General features: G+C 34.4%; 1 protein-coding gene and 1 pseudogene across 7 annotated transcripts; one reads left to right on the top strand and one right to left on the bottom strand.

Annotated features, from left to right (window-relative positions):
- Positions 1-441: 441 nt before the first annotated feature.
- On the bottom strand, positions 442-8638 carry LOC148914857 (pentatricopeptide repeat-containing protein ELI1, chloroplastic-like). 7 transcript variants are annotated; one of them, XM_089043250.1, is made up of 5 exons: positions 6433-8634; positions 4977-5029; positions 3927-3973; positions 2079-2553; positions 442-1556 (listed from the first exon to the last, which is right to left on the bottom strand). In XM_089043250.1, the coding sequence occupies exons 1-3, from the start codon at positions 8134-8136 to the stop codon at positions 3949-3951; spliced, it is 1782 nt and encodes a 593-aa protein (XP_088899376.1). In that variant the 5' UTR covers positions 8137-8634; the 3' UTR covers positions 442-1556; positions 2079-2553; positions 3927-3948. The 7 variants fall into 7 exon arrangements, with proteins under 7 accessions (XP_088899376.1, XP_088899377.1, XP_088899372.1 ...); XM_089043251.1 differs by lacking the exon at positions 3927-3973 and adding an exon at positions 6162-6285; XM_089043246.1 differs by having other exon boundaries at positions 6162-8634.
- Positions 8639-15105: 6467 nt separating this feature from the next.
- LOC148914858 (uncharacterized) lies at positions 15106-16241 on the top strand (annotated as a pseudogene).
- Positions 16242-17331: the final 1090 nt, after the last annotated feature.

Here is a 17331-nt window from a genome sequence, read left to right on the forward strand (position 1 = left end):
AACAATAAGAGGATCAAAATTGGAGGAGCTGTTGCAATTGTTTGAGAGAAAAAGTGATTGTGTGATGAGGTCCAAGCTCAGGCAAGGCATCTTGGTCCGTGGGGTCACAGTACCCCTAGTTGAATTCTCTTTTTCATTTAGGGATTTACTACCCGCCTTTTGTAGTTGGGGGACCCTACTTACCCAAGGGTAGGGGCATGCTTTGTGCGACTCACCACCACCAAGGTGAACAGTCCAAGACTATCATGCATCACCTGAGAAGATTTCAATCAAGCAACCAATTACGAGAATGCCCTATTTAGTTACAAACTCACGTCACTAGGCTTGGCAATATTGGGTGTTATGCAATGCCCTGCTTAGTACCTTTTGGTTTTGATGGACCAGGCAAAAGCGTAAGCAAGTATAATAGATGAAGTAGAGTTTCTTATAGGGTTTACGATATATGCCAATTTGGTTTTTATAATGAAAGAGATTCTCAAGCATGTGAGTTTATTTTAGGAGTAAAATACATATACAGGTTTTTTTTTTTTTTTTTTTTTTGGGGCTGTTTTACTTATCATCTGATGTATTTGTTGTCCCTCACTGAAACCAGCTCGGTTACTACAAGCACTTGGAACATTCACAAAAGTCCCTGATTTGGTTTCACTCCATTATCCACCAGCATTTTTGAAAAAATCATCAATCCTTTTTCATTTTGCCCATCTTGTACATACCCTGTGATCAACGTAGTCCATGAGATGACATTCCTTTGCAGCATTTGAATAAAAAAACTCCTTCGCCCGCTTTAAATCCCCATTCTGAATGAAACCAGTAATCATTGTATTCCATGATGGCATGTCCCTTCCCGGCATGATTCAGACCTTACAAATGGAGTACGAGTTTGGTTTCATCTGAGAACCATAATGCATCTTCCATATTCGCTGTTGCAAAACCTTCAAATAGGAAACTCGGAGCTGTAGAAGGTAATTGGTTTTGGTCAATGAGAGCCGCAATGCACCATAAATGGCTTTTCTTTTCTATGTGCCGATACCTTAGTGAATCTAATTTACCCCCATATTCACTTCTTAGCTCTCCTCTATTTACTTTAATATTGCAAGAATCTTGCAGTAAATCATCCCAGTTCATATTGAACTTCTCTTCAATCAACTGAGCCTCAGTTCTGGCTTCTGACGCCTTTAAATTCCTATAAAGATTCTTATGAAGTTTTACAAACTCACTCCTGTACAACCACTTGTCAGTGCACATACCATGTTCCTTAATAAAGTCAAGGACCTCCATCACTCTCTCAAAGTAGCCACCGTGAAGACAGTTCAGTAGCAATTACTCATGTAGATCTCTGCTTACCACCAAATTTTCACTCTCCATATTCCTCTTAATGTTCCCCCACAAGATCGCATATAACAGATAGGTAAGTGTTTGCTTAGTGGGTTGAATTTTCATCTCTTGCATTCTTCTGTACGTCTTCAATGCATCATCCATCATTTTGGCCTTGCGGAAAAAGTTGATGGAAGAATTGAACTGGTAAACAACAGAAGGGATTTCCTTCTTCTCATCCACTGAAAAATTCATAAAGTCTGAATGAGAGATTCAACTGAAATACATTAATCTGTAACCATTATGATCACTTTCAATATTCACTTGTTCATAGAAGGCAATCTCTTTGAGACATAGAGGGTATGCTTTATGTTCCAATTATGCAGTAATTAATCAAAATCAGCTAGTTTATCAATCAATATGTTCTCAGAAGTTAAATGTTTCTGGGAACAGGCAAAATTATCGTACGACTTAACAAAATTGAGTAAATTTCACATCCCTAATACCGCAAGAAAGAAGCATGGGCAACCAAAAGTTTCGCAAAGCTATACGATTCTCAGTGAACAAAAGTTAGAAGTAATCCTTGAGAAGCCAAAAGAAAAACCATTAGACCTCTAATTATGGCCTAAAATTTTGAGAGAAGAATTATTCATGGAAAGGGTAAATAATTGGCAATAATTCCTTAAAAAAATGTCAAGATAAGAGCGCAGCACAGGAAACAATTACAACATTTCCATAGGTCACGCTAAGAACACAATACGTACCTTGTCACAATGGAACAATCAAGTTATCACTTGCAGTTGAAAAGGGACTATCCACCGCCAGGCTAGGAAAATATCGATAAACAGCAACCAACTCTAGGAAGCTGAAAAAGGAGGATGTTTTGTCAGAGTGAAGGGCCAAAATCATCATAAACAGACACATCCGGAGAAAAATATATGAAGAAAAATATCAAAACAAATAGCTGATGATCCTTTGTAGCATGCAAGATCACCCAAGTAGATCAAACATCGGTGGCATCATCTTCATTCCAGTATCCTTGTCCATAACAATTCTATTTTCAGAATCCTCAGAGAAATACCCCAGAGGCCAGAGGGAACCCATACTTTGCTCTCATCTTCACTATCAAATCATGATAAAATCCAGCTGCCTCTGAAAGGAATGTTTGAAACTGCAATCTTATTTTTGTAATCCGATCAGGCTGAGCAGGGCCCTTCACATCCTGAGATAAGTTTGAACCTGCATTGATAAAAATATGAAACAATCAAGGAGAGGATGAAGAACATAAAAAATAAAAAATAAAAAATAAAAATAAAAACGAAGAAACAAAGTTGTCCCACATCGATAAAAATCGCTCTAAGTAAACTCCTTATAAGTGTGCGTCTACCACGCTAGTTTGTCCCATCGGAAAAGGAAAAAGATAGTTTTCCCTGTCCCTTCCGAACATGAAAAAGTATCACTTCGAAAAGAAAAAAAAAAAGGATGTCGTGAATCCATCTCGATAATTGGGAGGGGAAATTTGACAGAAATGAACAAATTGTATGAGGGGGTTCCCTTAAGGTCGTCAAATTGACTCCAGATTTCATGCCTCACGGATATCAAACTGAATCAAATGTAGGAAAGGAAAAGAGATGGATAAAAAAGGGATCAACGAGATGGATAAAAACCCCACCGGATCAAATGTGAAAGGAAAAGAGATAAAATAGATATAAAAAGTCATCTTCTAATAAAATACAAATCCACAAAATTATAAATGAGAAAAATACACTATAATATAAACATAACCTATTCATGATATCTAAGAGTTTACTGACTTTACATCTGCAACTAAAACAAAAATCATGATGGATATCCATTCAGAAAATTGAACACCCTTACATTCGATTTTTATGCAGAAAATAGTGATAAACCATAGGCTAATGAATGATAAATACTCTGTTCAATCATAAAAATAGTAAGCTGTTATATTTTGAGTACCTTAATTTTGTGATAAATTTGTGCATAGAAACTTGCTACTACAAATAAACAAACCATCATGATGATTATCATGTTACAATTCTACATATGAGGCTTTGACCAAGCTGATTTAGTAAACTTGACTAGCCAATTATCACAATCTGAACTCAACTCTAAGTTGTAAGTTTGCAACTAGCAACCAGTACCTTGGATGGGGAACTCATCATCACATTAGGGGTGATAATCAAATCAAATCATATCTTATGAATTGTAGACTAAGATTAAGATCTCCTATTTTCTAAACCTGTACCAAACTTAGGAGGTCAAGGCACAGAAGGAAGACGACGAGAACCACTTTGACTTTGAGTGTAAACTGTAAAGTGCAGAAACATTCACTTGGTTGATATTCTTACACTATCAACCTGAATTTAAAAATAAAATAAGTCCTTTCATCTTATCCATGACCTCCACTCATCTGCAAATATACATGGCTCAGAATCAAGGGGAAAAAGTGCAGATATTGATTTAAGTTGCAAGAACAAAATTTAAAAAATCTACAGTATGCTCGATAATAGAGAACACTGCAACAATAACATTTTTATCTTAATTTGTCAGAGAAACAGAAGACAAAAAAGAACCAATTATGAATGCCCCACCTCATTCAAAAAACAAATACCACTATAGATCCTGAGCACCTTGCATTCTGATTTCATGAAAGATGAAAACAAACAATCAAAAGCACGCCACCAAATCTTTATTACACTAAACTGACTTAATGCTGACATCAATATATTTGGAGCAGGAACATCTCAAAGACAGATAATTCACAGAAGAGAACCAATTCCTCCCAAGAATAAAAGGCATGCCCAGCACAAGAATAGACTTAAAGGGACTGTCCTAAATAGTCTAGCATGTCTTGCAATTGATTTTTGAAAAAGTATTTAACTTCAATAATAGTAATGAGTTTGCCGCAATCATTGCAGTCATACTTTGAAGTTCTGAAGAAAAAGGCAAATTGCCAAAAAGGTATATGGGGTTCAAATGAGGTTGCTAATGTGCACGTAATTGATGGCTACCTAAATGTGACTTATCATTACCATGGGTGAACAAAAAAACTGCTTTTGTTTATTGTGACACACTAAATAGAAGAAATCCTGGCCAGTGACAATCTCACATTGAACTGTAGCCAGGTACTTTGGATTTCTTCTGTACAAAACTTTGCCTGCTTTCTGAAGAGATCATGTTTGCAGGAAATGTCAACAGAATTTCACAATTCTACACATCTCCAATAGTAAAACGATATTGTCAGTGAATTTTAATGAACTTTCTCAAACTGATACAAGTCCCTTAGTAACCTATTAAAGACAACAGGAAACTCATAAAAAATAAATAAAAATAAAAATTAATAAGGACATATTTCCATAATTGAGCTTGATTTTGAAGCTGGGCCTCACTACTGCCCCTTGTAGGCTACTTTTTTGTAGTTCAGTCTTACCTTTAGCTTAAGTTTTATTATGAATCATAATCAACAAAGAACAACTAATCTCATAAGATACTAGCAATCAAGAATATCCTAGCTGTCTTCAATAAGTTTCTCACATTCGCCTCTTGCTTCTATGGAAAACCAGCAGTCCACACAAACTTATGCCTCAAGATCTTTAACTCAATGAGCATTCAGAAACAAAAAAGAAACCACTGGGACTTACCTCCCTTCACTAGATGTAACCAGTGCGCCCCAAATCATACAATTCAAAAGCATCTGCCATTCAAATGTATCCATTTTAGAGTGTGCATTTGAGTTGAAAAGCAACACAGCAGAAGATTCTGTGCAAGACATGCTACTACTGCCAATTGAAAATCTAAAAATTCCAAACACATAGGAGATGGCCAAAGTAGGATTTACTATCATAGTATCATGACTATATTACTTGCAAGTAATTTTGATTGCATCAGGGATTTTTGGGTGGAAAACACTCAATGTCTGCACAAACTCCACAAACTCGATATATCCATTGGTGTTGTCATTGAAAAGATCAAAGAACAAAGAAAAAATTGAGGAATGAAATTCCTAATTAATGAAATTAAAGGAATTTTCAGTCTATGACTTGCTCTATGCAGAGCTAGATCCAATATGTGGTTTTGCACATAGAAATAAAAAAGATTAGGATGATAGCCACCAACCATGTAAACCACACACAATTATGCAGTTGTCATAAGGAATTCTTTGAATTTCTTGCTTGGCTTGTTTGAGGGGTTGTGTTTATAAGCAAGAAGCTGCTAGGAAATGAAAAATCTATGAGCTGCAATATGCAATGAAGCAACCAACAAATTCACGTGAGACTCCTCATAGAGTCAAGGCTGTCTCTATGTTAGCCCAACCCAGTTTTTGTAACATCCTACCTCCGCCTTTGGTATCAAATAACACCAGCCAAGATAAGGAAAAAGAGAAAGAACTTGACATATAATAGTTTCAGAGATTTTCTTGAATTGGTATGTAACTAGTGGGAGTTAAACAATCACATTCTTTTGCAGATAAGCCATCCAGTGCTTTTCATTTTCTATGTTTACTATTCAAGTTCTGGCATTACTTTCACACAAGCAAGTCAGATAAAGTGATCTAGGTATAATTTACTTGAAAGGAAAATTATGACTAATGATCCTCTCTCTAGAGCATCAAGAGAATTACTACACAGATAAATTCATACGCTTTTTCAAGGTTAAAGTATTATACTAATCTATGACTCAACAAATAAAATGCCAAAGGGCATGGACTATACCATGAAAGGAAGATTCATTCGCAGTCCCAAACATAAGAATATGGACTTATAACAATTTAGCATAAAAATAAAGAAAGGAAACAAATAAATAGCAACTGGGGTTTCGTGAAAAACCTAATTTGATGGGTCTGAGAGGTGAGAGGAGATGCCAACGAAAGAGAGCGATGTGAGCAAACTCGTCATGGATAATTAATCACTTTTCTAATAGTGCCTTTTGAACTATCTGCTAATTGAGAATCTATGTTCATGAAAAATCATCATCTACTGTCAGATCATCATAAGGTATATAACCAATCTTCTTCATTCTTTCATGTAGATTGCAAAGTAAAGAATATATAAGTTCAGACTGATAATGAGACTTATCACCAACCACAAACACATGCACCTTATTTCCAACTTCTATCCAGCTGCAACCAGGCTGCTTCTTCAACCCTTTCTCTTTCATTTTCATCCTTATCTTTGCAGCTTCTCTCCATTTCCCAGAGGAAGCATATATGTTACACAACAACAAGTAAGTGCCTGCTTTCTCTGGCTCCTCCTCTAAAAGCTTCTCTGCAGCCAGCTTCCCAATGTCCATGTTGCCATGAACATTACATCCAGCAAGAAGAGCCCCCCAAACAGATGCCGATATCTTAGTCCCCAGCTTCTCAAGGACATTAAAAGCTTCTTTGAGCCTCCCAGCCCGACCACAGAGATCAACCAAGCATGTGTAATGATCTTCTCTCACTTGTATTGACCCATCTCTAAGAAGTTCATTAAAATACTTTAGCCCCTCCCCCACCAAACCAGCATGGCTGCATGCAGAAAGCAGCCCCACATAAGTAACATCGTCAGGTTTGCACCCTAATTTCCGCATTTCATTAAACAAGTTAATTGCCTCAACACCACATCCATGATGTGCATAGGCTGCGATCATACCATTCCAGGAGACCATATCCCTATGGGTTGTCAATCCATCTTCAAACATCTTCCTAGCAGCGACTAATTCACCACATTTTGAATACATGTTTATGAGTGCTGATACCAAGAATGCACATTCCTGATGGACTGTTTTACTTATCATCTGATGTATTTGTTGTCCCTCACTGAAACCAGCTAAGTTACTACAAGCACTTAGAACACTCACAAAAGTTCCCTGATTCGGTTTCACCCCATTATCCACCAGCATTTTTGAAAAAAACATCAATGTTTTTTCATTTTGCCCATCTTGTACATACCCTGTGATCATCGTAGTCCAAGAGATGACATTCTTTTGCGGCATCCGAATAAACAATTCCTCCGCCCGCTTTAAATCCCCATTCTGAATGAAACCAGTAATCATTGTATTCCATGATGGCATGTCCCTCCCCGGCATCCTCTCAAATAATTCAAGAGCCTCATCCAATCTCATATTCTGGGTGTAGCCTGTAATCATTGCATTCCACGAAACCACATTCCTTTTAGGCATCCTATCAAAAAATTCTCGAGCTTCATCAATCATGCCATTTCTTGAAAATCCCGCAACCATTGCTGTCCACGAAATAACATCCCTTTCCGGCATCAAATTAAAACGCCTCCTTGCCTCTTCAATTCTGCCACAGTGTGCCAAAGCTGTTAAAACTGTATTCCAAGATACCACATTCTTCTCTGGCATCCTCTCAAACAACTCCAAAGCCATATCAACCTGACAATTCCGTGCATACCCATCAATCATGGTGTTCCAAGAAACCACATTCTTCACCGGCATCTGATAAAACAACCTCTCTGCCTCCTTAATTTGTTTTAGCCTTATATACCCACTGACCAACGCAGTCCAAGTGATCACATCCTTCTTAGCATCCACTCTGTCAAACAGCCTCCTAGCCTCCTCCATCATCCCACATCTGATATAACCCGTGATCACTGTTGTCCATGTGACAACGTCTTTGTCAGGCATTTCATCGAACACTTGGCGTGCTTTTCTAACTTTCCCATCTTTGCTAAGCCTAGTAATCAACCAGTTGGATTGTGCCACATTAAAACTGGCACTAAAATCTCTATCAGGCGATGTGATTCTAGGCGTCACCGTGTAGTTCATGGAGTGGTATAGGAACTTGAGACTGCACAGCATGGGAAGAAGAGCCTGAGAGAACCCATGAGAGGTAATCCAGCTCTGTTGCTAAGATGCATCATGGTAATTGGTAAACGTAACAGAGCTAACATTTGGAGCTATGTTTGGCTCGCTAGAATCAAATGGAAAACTTGCCTCAATTCTCATGCATACTGGTAACCATCAACTCAAAGTTTCAGACAGTTGTATCTAACACCTTTTAGTGGGCAAGGCAACATTTGTTTTTTTGATTGACTAGATTTTAAATAATTTGATATAATAGTCCGGAATAAGTTGTGATGAATTTCATGTCCACTTCAAGACCGGCGACGTTAACGCCTTCAGCCGTCGCCTGCTTCTCCTCCTCTGACAAGTCTCCCACTCGTCTTCTGCTCTGCCAAGTTATTAGAATGAGTGATAGGGGAGAAGGGTACAGAGAGAGAATCGGCAGAGAGAGAGAGAGAGGATGGGTGTTTGGAGTTGCGTTGGGTAAGGGAAGAGTTCTTTTCAAAACCTTTGTTTTTTGGGCGGATGTTCATTTCTTAACTCTATGTTTCTGTTTTTTAAATTTTATTATTATTATTCATTACTATTAATTAGCCCCTCCGCATACGCTTCTACGTTTGCGAAATATTTTTTTTCTAAATTTAAATTTATTTTAGAATTAAAAAAGATAATGGTAGTTGTATTCTATTAAAATACAATCCATTATTTGATTTTAATTTTTAAAAAATATGAAAAAGTGTTAATTTACTGTATTATCATCATTTAATTAATAATTTTAATTCTTAATGTTTGCATTAATCAATGACATGTTCTAAAGTTCTAATATTTTGAATGTTTCACAATTCTCTGCCTTTTGCTTTATATATATATTCATATCATTATGGCGATACAATAACGGAGCGGTAGCAACAAAATTAAGACAATCTGGTGTGCCTCCATCGATCACGCACGATAGCATTTTTTAGGGCTTGAAAAAACCAAGCCATAACAATACAAATGAGAGATAAAAAGCTTGAAATCAAAAAGGAGAGGTAAAACTCACAGGATATTTATTATTGTGGTAAATGACAATTCAAGATAAAGTCAAGGGAGATTTTATTGGAACCTCATTATTTGCTCTTTGCACCTCATACTAATTTTAGGGAACGTCTATAGTGCACTAGGTGCACTGATGTGCCCAGATTTTTTAAAAAATTAGTTACTAGTTATACAAATTGTCCAATTTTTACTTTTTGTTAATATTTAATGCAAATTACGGGCCTCCTTATTTGGCAATTGGCATATGACTTGACATGTTATTTTTTAATTGAATTTATTCTATTTGACTCATGATGACATGCTTATGAATTTCACAATGGCATTTGTTTACTTTTATAAATCTAAAGTTACCGTTTTAGACTCTCTTTTTTTCTTCTGATTTTGATATGTCACCTCATTGTAGCTTTACTCAATTTCATTATGAGTTGCTGGTTTTATTTATATGAATTACTATGGCTAGTTGTGGTTAAGTTTTAATTTTTGTTTCTTTTGTTTCATAGAATTGGTGAATGCGAATCAACATTTATTTGAGAGCTTCAAAGTCTCTATCCATCAAATTTTTTCACCTCGAGTTTTGTCTATGTGATTGGTTGAAATCAATTTCTAAATAAGAACTATATTAATTGTTGAACTCCATGTTACATGCTTGTATTTTCATAGACATCCAAGAAGTATTATAAATTTATATTCTTTTCCTAACATGCCCATGGATTTTATAGTACATTGTTAAAAGTCAAGAAAAACAAGTATAAAAGTAGAAAGTTTACAAGTTTACAAGTTTTCTCATAGATTACAAGATTTTCAGTTGTGTTTACAAGGATAATGACACAATTTTACTCCAATGTTCATTCTTACCTTGGTACTATGTGTCATTTTCTTTGTAAATTAGAGAATTGCAATGATATGAATTAGGGTGGACCATAATGTTGTTACAATTATTTTAATTATTTTACAACGCTTGAAGATTTTTTTCATGATTCATGAGTTAGGGGTTGCTTTATATAACTTGTAACCAAAAACAATAAAACTTGGGTAGCTTTATATAAATCCAATTAGCCAAATTGAATTTTTTTTTTAATACTTGTAACCAAAAATAATTTTTGAACATCTAAACTATTCTTTTTGTTTTGTTATTTCTTAAATGTGAATAAATTATTATAAAGAGCTAAAATATGACTAAGTAAACTTGTTCACGTGTTATAATATCAATTAATGATAAGATATTCAACTTTTAAGACATAAAATCAATAAATATCAACATAAAATCAATAAATATCAACTTATATTATAATGAATATTATATGACCATACTTTGATGAAGCCACACTATAATTACTTCTCAAGATGAGATATTATTATATAAAAACATATATGTATTTGTGCTTATTTTAAAAATAACTTTAAACAAATGCATTATAACAAAAAATATATATTATTTTTTGAAGATGACTCGTAGCATCTTCCAACAAAAATTTCTCTTATGATCCTTCTTTGGTTTTTGGTTCATATCCTCGTAATATAATTGGTTCACGTTCCGATCAATAAAAAAATGTTAAATAAGAATATCTAATAATATAATACTTAAATAATATATATTGCACTTTATAATCAATATATAATACATAAATATGATATTTACATATAATACATACAATTTCAACTAAAATACTAGAAATTTTATATGAGTATGTAACATAACAAAATACTAAATGAGGTAATGAAGGGGAAGAAAGTGATTAAGTTACCATCTCATTCGCTTCTCATGTACAAAACTTTAGAATTCAAGCTAATTCTAAAATAATTTCAAACAAATGTCTTAAAACTAAAACTATATATTATTTCTTGAATATAACTCATAGCATATTCAAAATATGCTTTTACAAACTTATTTCTATGCCTAAACAAATAATTTAATACATTGTCATCCTCATATTCATGTTCCCACAAAAATTTCCCTTATGATTCTCCTTTGATTTTTGGTTCATATCCTTGTTATACAGGTTACCGCTTCCCATCTATTAAAAAAAAAAAATTTTAAAAACTGTTAAATAAGAATAGAGATTTTTTATTTAAACCCCACACTTCTCTTTGTTCACCCCAATTTAAATCATTAAGCTGTAAGTTTTATTATTGTGTAAAAAGACAAAAAAAGGTCATTCAACTTAATACTTAAACCTAATACATCTATACACACACCCCACACACCCCACCACTTTTATATTAAGTTTTAGAAAAATACAAAATCCTCTAGCGTAGTAAAAACATGGGTACTTAACCCTAAACCTTAAATCCTAAACCCTTTATTGGAAAGAAAGGTATGCTTTGTGTCTAAATTATTGCAACGATTTTATTAAGAGTTATGTCCTGGAGTTAGTTTATTTTTGTTTCTTTGGGGTTATGCATATGAGGGCTGATTTTTGCAGGCAATTTTGTGTTTTTCCTTTTTCTGTTTTTTCCCCATCTATTTGGGCTCTCAAGGTTTTGGTGACCTTCTTGCCTGCATAAGAGACAAGAATATTCCACTTCAAAATATTCATTTTGTGATACGAAACATATGCACTTTAAATTTGTAAACAGTGGAAGATTATTGTACCGTTGTGTAAGTAAATAGCAAATGATTATTGCACTTTTTTATCTACAATGCAAATAAATATCTCCTTATTTAATTTCTAATTTAGAAATCTTTATTTAGTCTAGGACCTTCATCTTCTTCTCAAAAAATAAGGGCCTTCTTCATCTTTTCCCCACTATTTAGTTTAGATATATGCTTTTTTTTTTCTATAGTTTGTAATAGGAAGATAGTGGGGTTTAAATAGAAAGACTCTTTTATTTTTTATTTTTTCAACTTGGTTTAAGGGTAGTTTGGGAAGATAATGAGGTTTTCTTAGAAATTGTGAAAATTTAAATTAGAAGTTGGGGTGAACTTAGAAGATGGGGTGAACAAAGAGAAGTATGGAGTTTAAATAGAAAATCTCATAAGAATATCCACTCATAAAAATAATATTTACATATAATATGTATAATTTCAACTAAAATACTAAATTCGGTAATGAAGGAGAAGAAAGTTACCAATCCCCTAGGTTCCCATGTAAATCCCCATTTTATAAGGACATCAACATTACAAGGAATTGATAAGTGTGGACCTTAAGGATGTAAAATGGGCTCTTTATTCTAGTAAACACAAGAGTTTACAAAATTAAGGATCGGTATTATAATAGTTTGGATATGAGGGTACCATAACATTGTAAGAGGATTCTAAAACTTATAAGTTACAAGATTTGGTTAGTGATTTACAAGTTTTTGAACCATGATTACAACATTAGGGTTCACCAAATCCATAAAATTGTAAATCCTTATTTTGCAAGAATATGGATCTATGTTACAAAGAATTGATAAGGTTGGATCTTTGTGATATAAAAAGTGGCCCTTATTCTAGTAACCACAAAAGTTTACAAGAGTCAGGATCGATGTTACAATGTTTTGAATATAATAATACCGTAACGTAATAAACGGGATCCCAAAAAACTTTTGAGTTATAAGATTGTACTTAAAATGCAGTTGCATATTTGTATGCAATTGGATGCTCCCTGGTTTTCCATTACGTGCTCCCTGGTTCTCAGTTACTCAAATCGCCAAGAATATTAATGATACTAACTAGAAGTAGTTACTTAAAATACAAGTACCTAAATTATTAAACATAAATATACTGCACATTTATGGTTTAGTGTATGGTAATACATGAAAATTTTGAATTGGACAATGAAAATGACAAACAAACAATGTCTAATTGCCATTCCATGTTGCAAATTCATACTACTTGTTTGACAATTGCCAAACGACCTCTCCCATTTGATTATTCTCATTCTCCATGTATCTTCATAATTAAATAAGTAAAGATTTTTTTTTAAAAAAAACAATGGAATTCATTGCATCTAACCATTCTAATCATGCAAAATCAATAGAAAATATCATAAAATATAAATATTCATATATCATGAATATTATCTCTAATCTTGCAAAAACAAAGGCTTACAACATTAAGCACTTAGGTTATAGTGTCTAGGACTTAAGCGTTCCATAATATTATAAAGTTTATCTCTAATCTTGTAAAAACATGGGTTTACAACATCAATGACTCATATTACAGTGTTGGGCACATCAATGTTCCATAACATTGTAAAGTTTATCCCTAATATTGTAGATTACAATATTCGAATTCAAATTTATGAGCTTTGGCATCGTTATTACGATGCTAAGGTTCACTTCGATCGATAATATTGTAATAGCCTAATTTACAATAAAAAGGATCTCAATTACAATATTCATGAATTGTTGGGCCTTGAACAAGTAAAATTTCTCCTTATTCTTGTAAAAACAACGGTCCACAACATTACAGACCCATATTACAGCGTTTGGGACATGAACATTCCCAAACCTTGTAAAATTTATTCATAATCTTGTAAAACCATGAGTCTCACAATTGACAATCAGGCAGTTGGTTTGCACAAATTGGAATGGTAATTACGTGTTGTCTGTTTGTCGATTGCCAACTTGACAGGTTTGAGTGAAAGCAAAATAGGCAATTGATGGGTATCAATTTGGCAATTGATGAGTATCGATTCGGCAATTGATGGTAAAGCATACCTTCTTTATTTATTTTTTTTTTTTTTGTTTGTTTGTATCAAAGGCAATTGCCAAATAGGAGACAAATTTCCCATCATTATTTAAAAGTGAGACCTAATTTAACAATAAAATAATTCTTAACAATAAAAGTTAATATGTGAAAATCTAATGCTTTGTAACTTTATTTATGTCAATCCGTATGATCTAATACTTTCCATTTGTTATAACTTATATTTATTTTATCCTTAATTAATTGAATGTTTCTTTTTGAAAATAAACTTATCCAAATATATAGTTTCTTTTTTATTTCATGATAAACATATAAAGCATGGATTTCTAGGAATAAAATGTATAAAATCGGTTACAATAGCATATGGACCACATTTGCAATAATGTACATAAAATGCAATTACAATGACACAAGTTACGAATTGCAAAGGAAAAATGCAATTGCATTCTATTAAGCAATGTTTCTATGCATTCTACTAAGTTTTTTACACATGGATTTGTTAGAGCATCCATAGTGGGGGGTGTAAATTCGGGAGTGTAAAGCCACTTTTACATCCCCTTTACACCTCCGGAGGGTGTAAATATGTTTTTTGCTCCAATGAGGAGAGATGTAAATTTAAGATGTATAATTGTTTTGTTTGTCTTAATTCGTTTTTGTGTTAAATTTGTATTTTGTGTTTACTTTATAAAATTATTATTTTTTTGTATTAGGTTAATTTTATTTTTTCAAACAAATAGACCTAACAATATTTAAATTCGGAGAAAAAATGATTTCATCCAAAAATAACCGTTGGATCGGATTCTCTTATCTTCATCTCATCCCTTAGATCAAATTCTCTTTTCTTCATCTCATCCCTTTGATTCTCCCATCAGATATCATTGATTTCCTATAAATATGTTCACTTCATCAAACCTATCTCTTCACTTTATCTAACCTATCTCTACCTTCACTTCAAGAGCATCCATCTTATCTCCTGTTCTTTCTTCTTCCTCTTCTCCCCCCAACAATAAAATGAGAGGCCCAACCAAAATAAATTATCAAAATGACTTATCAAGTTTGACACTGATTCTGACGGCCCTAGGATGCCAAGCGATATGCCATGAGGAGATCATTATTACACACCCAATCACGTTCATAGAATGAGAGATATCACAGAAACATAGGCCCATGTGGGTGAGCAGAGAAGAAATAACCCAAATAGCAACACAAAAGCCCAATATTTAACAAAATAGATCATTTGTGGAAACCACCTTGTCGCCCACAAAAGCTCATCAAGAAGAAGGTATGTACTAAGAGAACGAGAAGTTGGCCATATGCGCCTTATGAAAGATTATTTTTGTGCCACTCCTGTGTATAATGCAGATAAGTTCCGGAGGAGATTTCGCATGACGCCTTCTTTGTTCAACCGAATTTTAGAACAAGTCATGAACTACGACACTTACTTCCAACAACGACGAGATGCTTGTGGAAATCTCGGTTTCTCCACCCATCAAAAGTTAACAGCTGCCTTACAAATCGCGTATGGAACACCTACCGATCAAATCGACGAGAACCTAAGAATTGCAGAAACCACATCTATTGAGACTTTGAAGATATTCTATCTTACAATCCATGCAATATATGGCAGAGAGTACCTTCAATCACCGACACCGGCTAACCTTGCAAAGCTCTTGAGAAAGGGCAAAAACGCGGTTTTTCGGGCATGCTTGGGAGCTTGGACTGCATGCACTGGGAATGGAAGAATTGTCCAACTGCTCACCATAGAGCTTATGTGGGCCACCATGGTCGTCCAACTATTATTCTTGAGGCTGTAGCTTCGTTTGACACATGGATTTGGCATTCTTATTTTGGAATGCCCGGTTCACACAACGACCTTAATGTGCTTTACTCGTCACCCTTATTTGTGCAGGTACTTGAGGGGCGTGCACTAAATGTTTAATTTATTGTCAATGGTACTGAATACAACCAGGGATATTATCTTGCTGATGGGATATACCCCAAATGGTCAAACATTGTTCAAACAATTTCTCAACCCCAAGGTCGGAAGAAAAAACTTTTTTCAAGGAAACAAGAGGCGTATCGCAAGGACGTGGAACGAGCATTTGGTATCCTTCAAGCACGATTTGCCATCCTTAGGGGCCCTGCTCGCTTTTGGCATCAAGAAGATCTTGAGCGAATCATGAATGTGTGCATCATTTTGCATAATATGATTGTGGAGGATAAGCGTGATGAATATGCTTCTGATGATGATGATGATGATGCAACTTCTATGGGTCCTACACCTTCATATTATGACCCTGCAAATGTTCCTGAGATTGAAGTGCGACGAGATGCAGCACCACTTGGAGCATATTTAGGTAGGCGAAGAATTATGAGAGATGAAATTCGCCACCATGCTTTTCGAAATGATCTTATTAATCACTTGTGGGATAAGGAAAGGGGAGAATGAAGAATGTAGTATATAGTATGTTATGTATGCATTTTATGCTTTCAATAACTAACAAGCAATGTCCTTGCAGTGTTAGAATATTATGTATCTTCATTTCAGTCATATGTATGCTTTTAAAATTTGCAATGGAAAAAAAAAATTATTAAATTACTATTACATGTTGTCTAAAAGAATAGATAATAAATAAAAAGAATACAAAATAAACAAAAAGCCTAAAAATTAAAATCCAACTTTTAAATGGTGTTTTGGAAGCACAAACGACCTCAGAAGCCAAAAATCCACCATATGTCACAACAAAGTAGCAAGTATGACTTGTGACGTCGTTCCCTTTTCGGGAAGGTATCATGGACCCCAATTAGAGCTCGAACGCCAAATCTATAAATTCCTATTACATCCTTTTTCAATTTTTCATTCCAACTTTTCTTCAATACATAAAGTTCAATTAACAACTACATTTTATTTCTTAAACATAAAACTACATAAACATAACGTACAACATAAACATAAAACTCATTCTTGGTCAAACCCAGGAGGGGGGTCAGGACGATACACATTATCATCGAACTCTTAAACTCGAGAAGCTTGACATGCATTTATAATTTTTTTTTGCTGGTATTTCCAATACACCTTTCTATCTGGAGTCATATCCTTTATTTCTACCAACATGACTTTATACTCATCCATTGTTTCACGTCTTGCATTGAACGATGAGAGTGCAGAGTTGTATTTGACACTGCTTTCACTATCTGTAGTGCCTTTTTGTTTGGCAATTTTAGCAGCCTTCCTTCCTATTGCCCTCTTTTTTGGCCTTGAGATTTCACTATTGTACTGGGTCTTTGGAACACTCTCACCCTGCTCATCATAATCTAAGTTAATAGAATCTAAGTTAACATCAAGGTTTGGAGACATAGTGGCCGGTGGGGACATATCAACATCTACGGTTGACCACTTGATTGCATTCTTCAAAACTCCAAACGAAAAGGAGGGCCGTTCTCATGGTACAAAGTTTTTGCTAGGTCCACCTATAGAATGATAAAATCAAAATTAGTAAATAAAAAATACAACATTTAGAGATTAATAACAAAATAGA

The sequence above is a fragment of the Prunus mume genome, linkage group LG8, assembly GCF_029339155.1.
Source record: "Prunus mume cultivar Tortuosa linkage group LG8, ASM2933915v1, whole genome shotgun sequence".
Classification (NCBI taxonomy): domain Eukaryota; kingdom Viridiplantae; phylum Streptophyta; class Magnoliopsida; order Rosales; family Rosaceae; genus Prunus; species Prunus mume.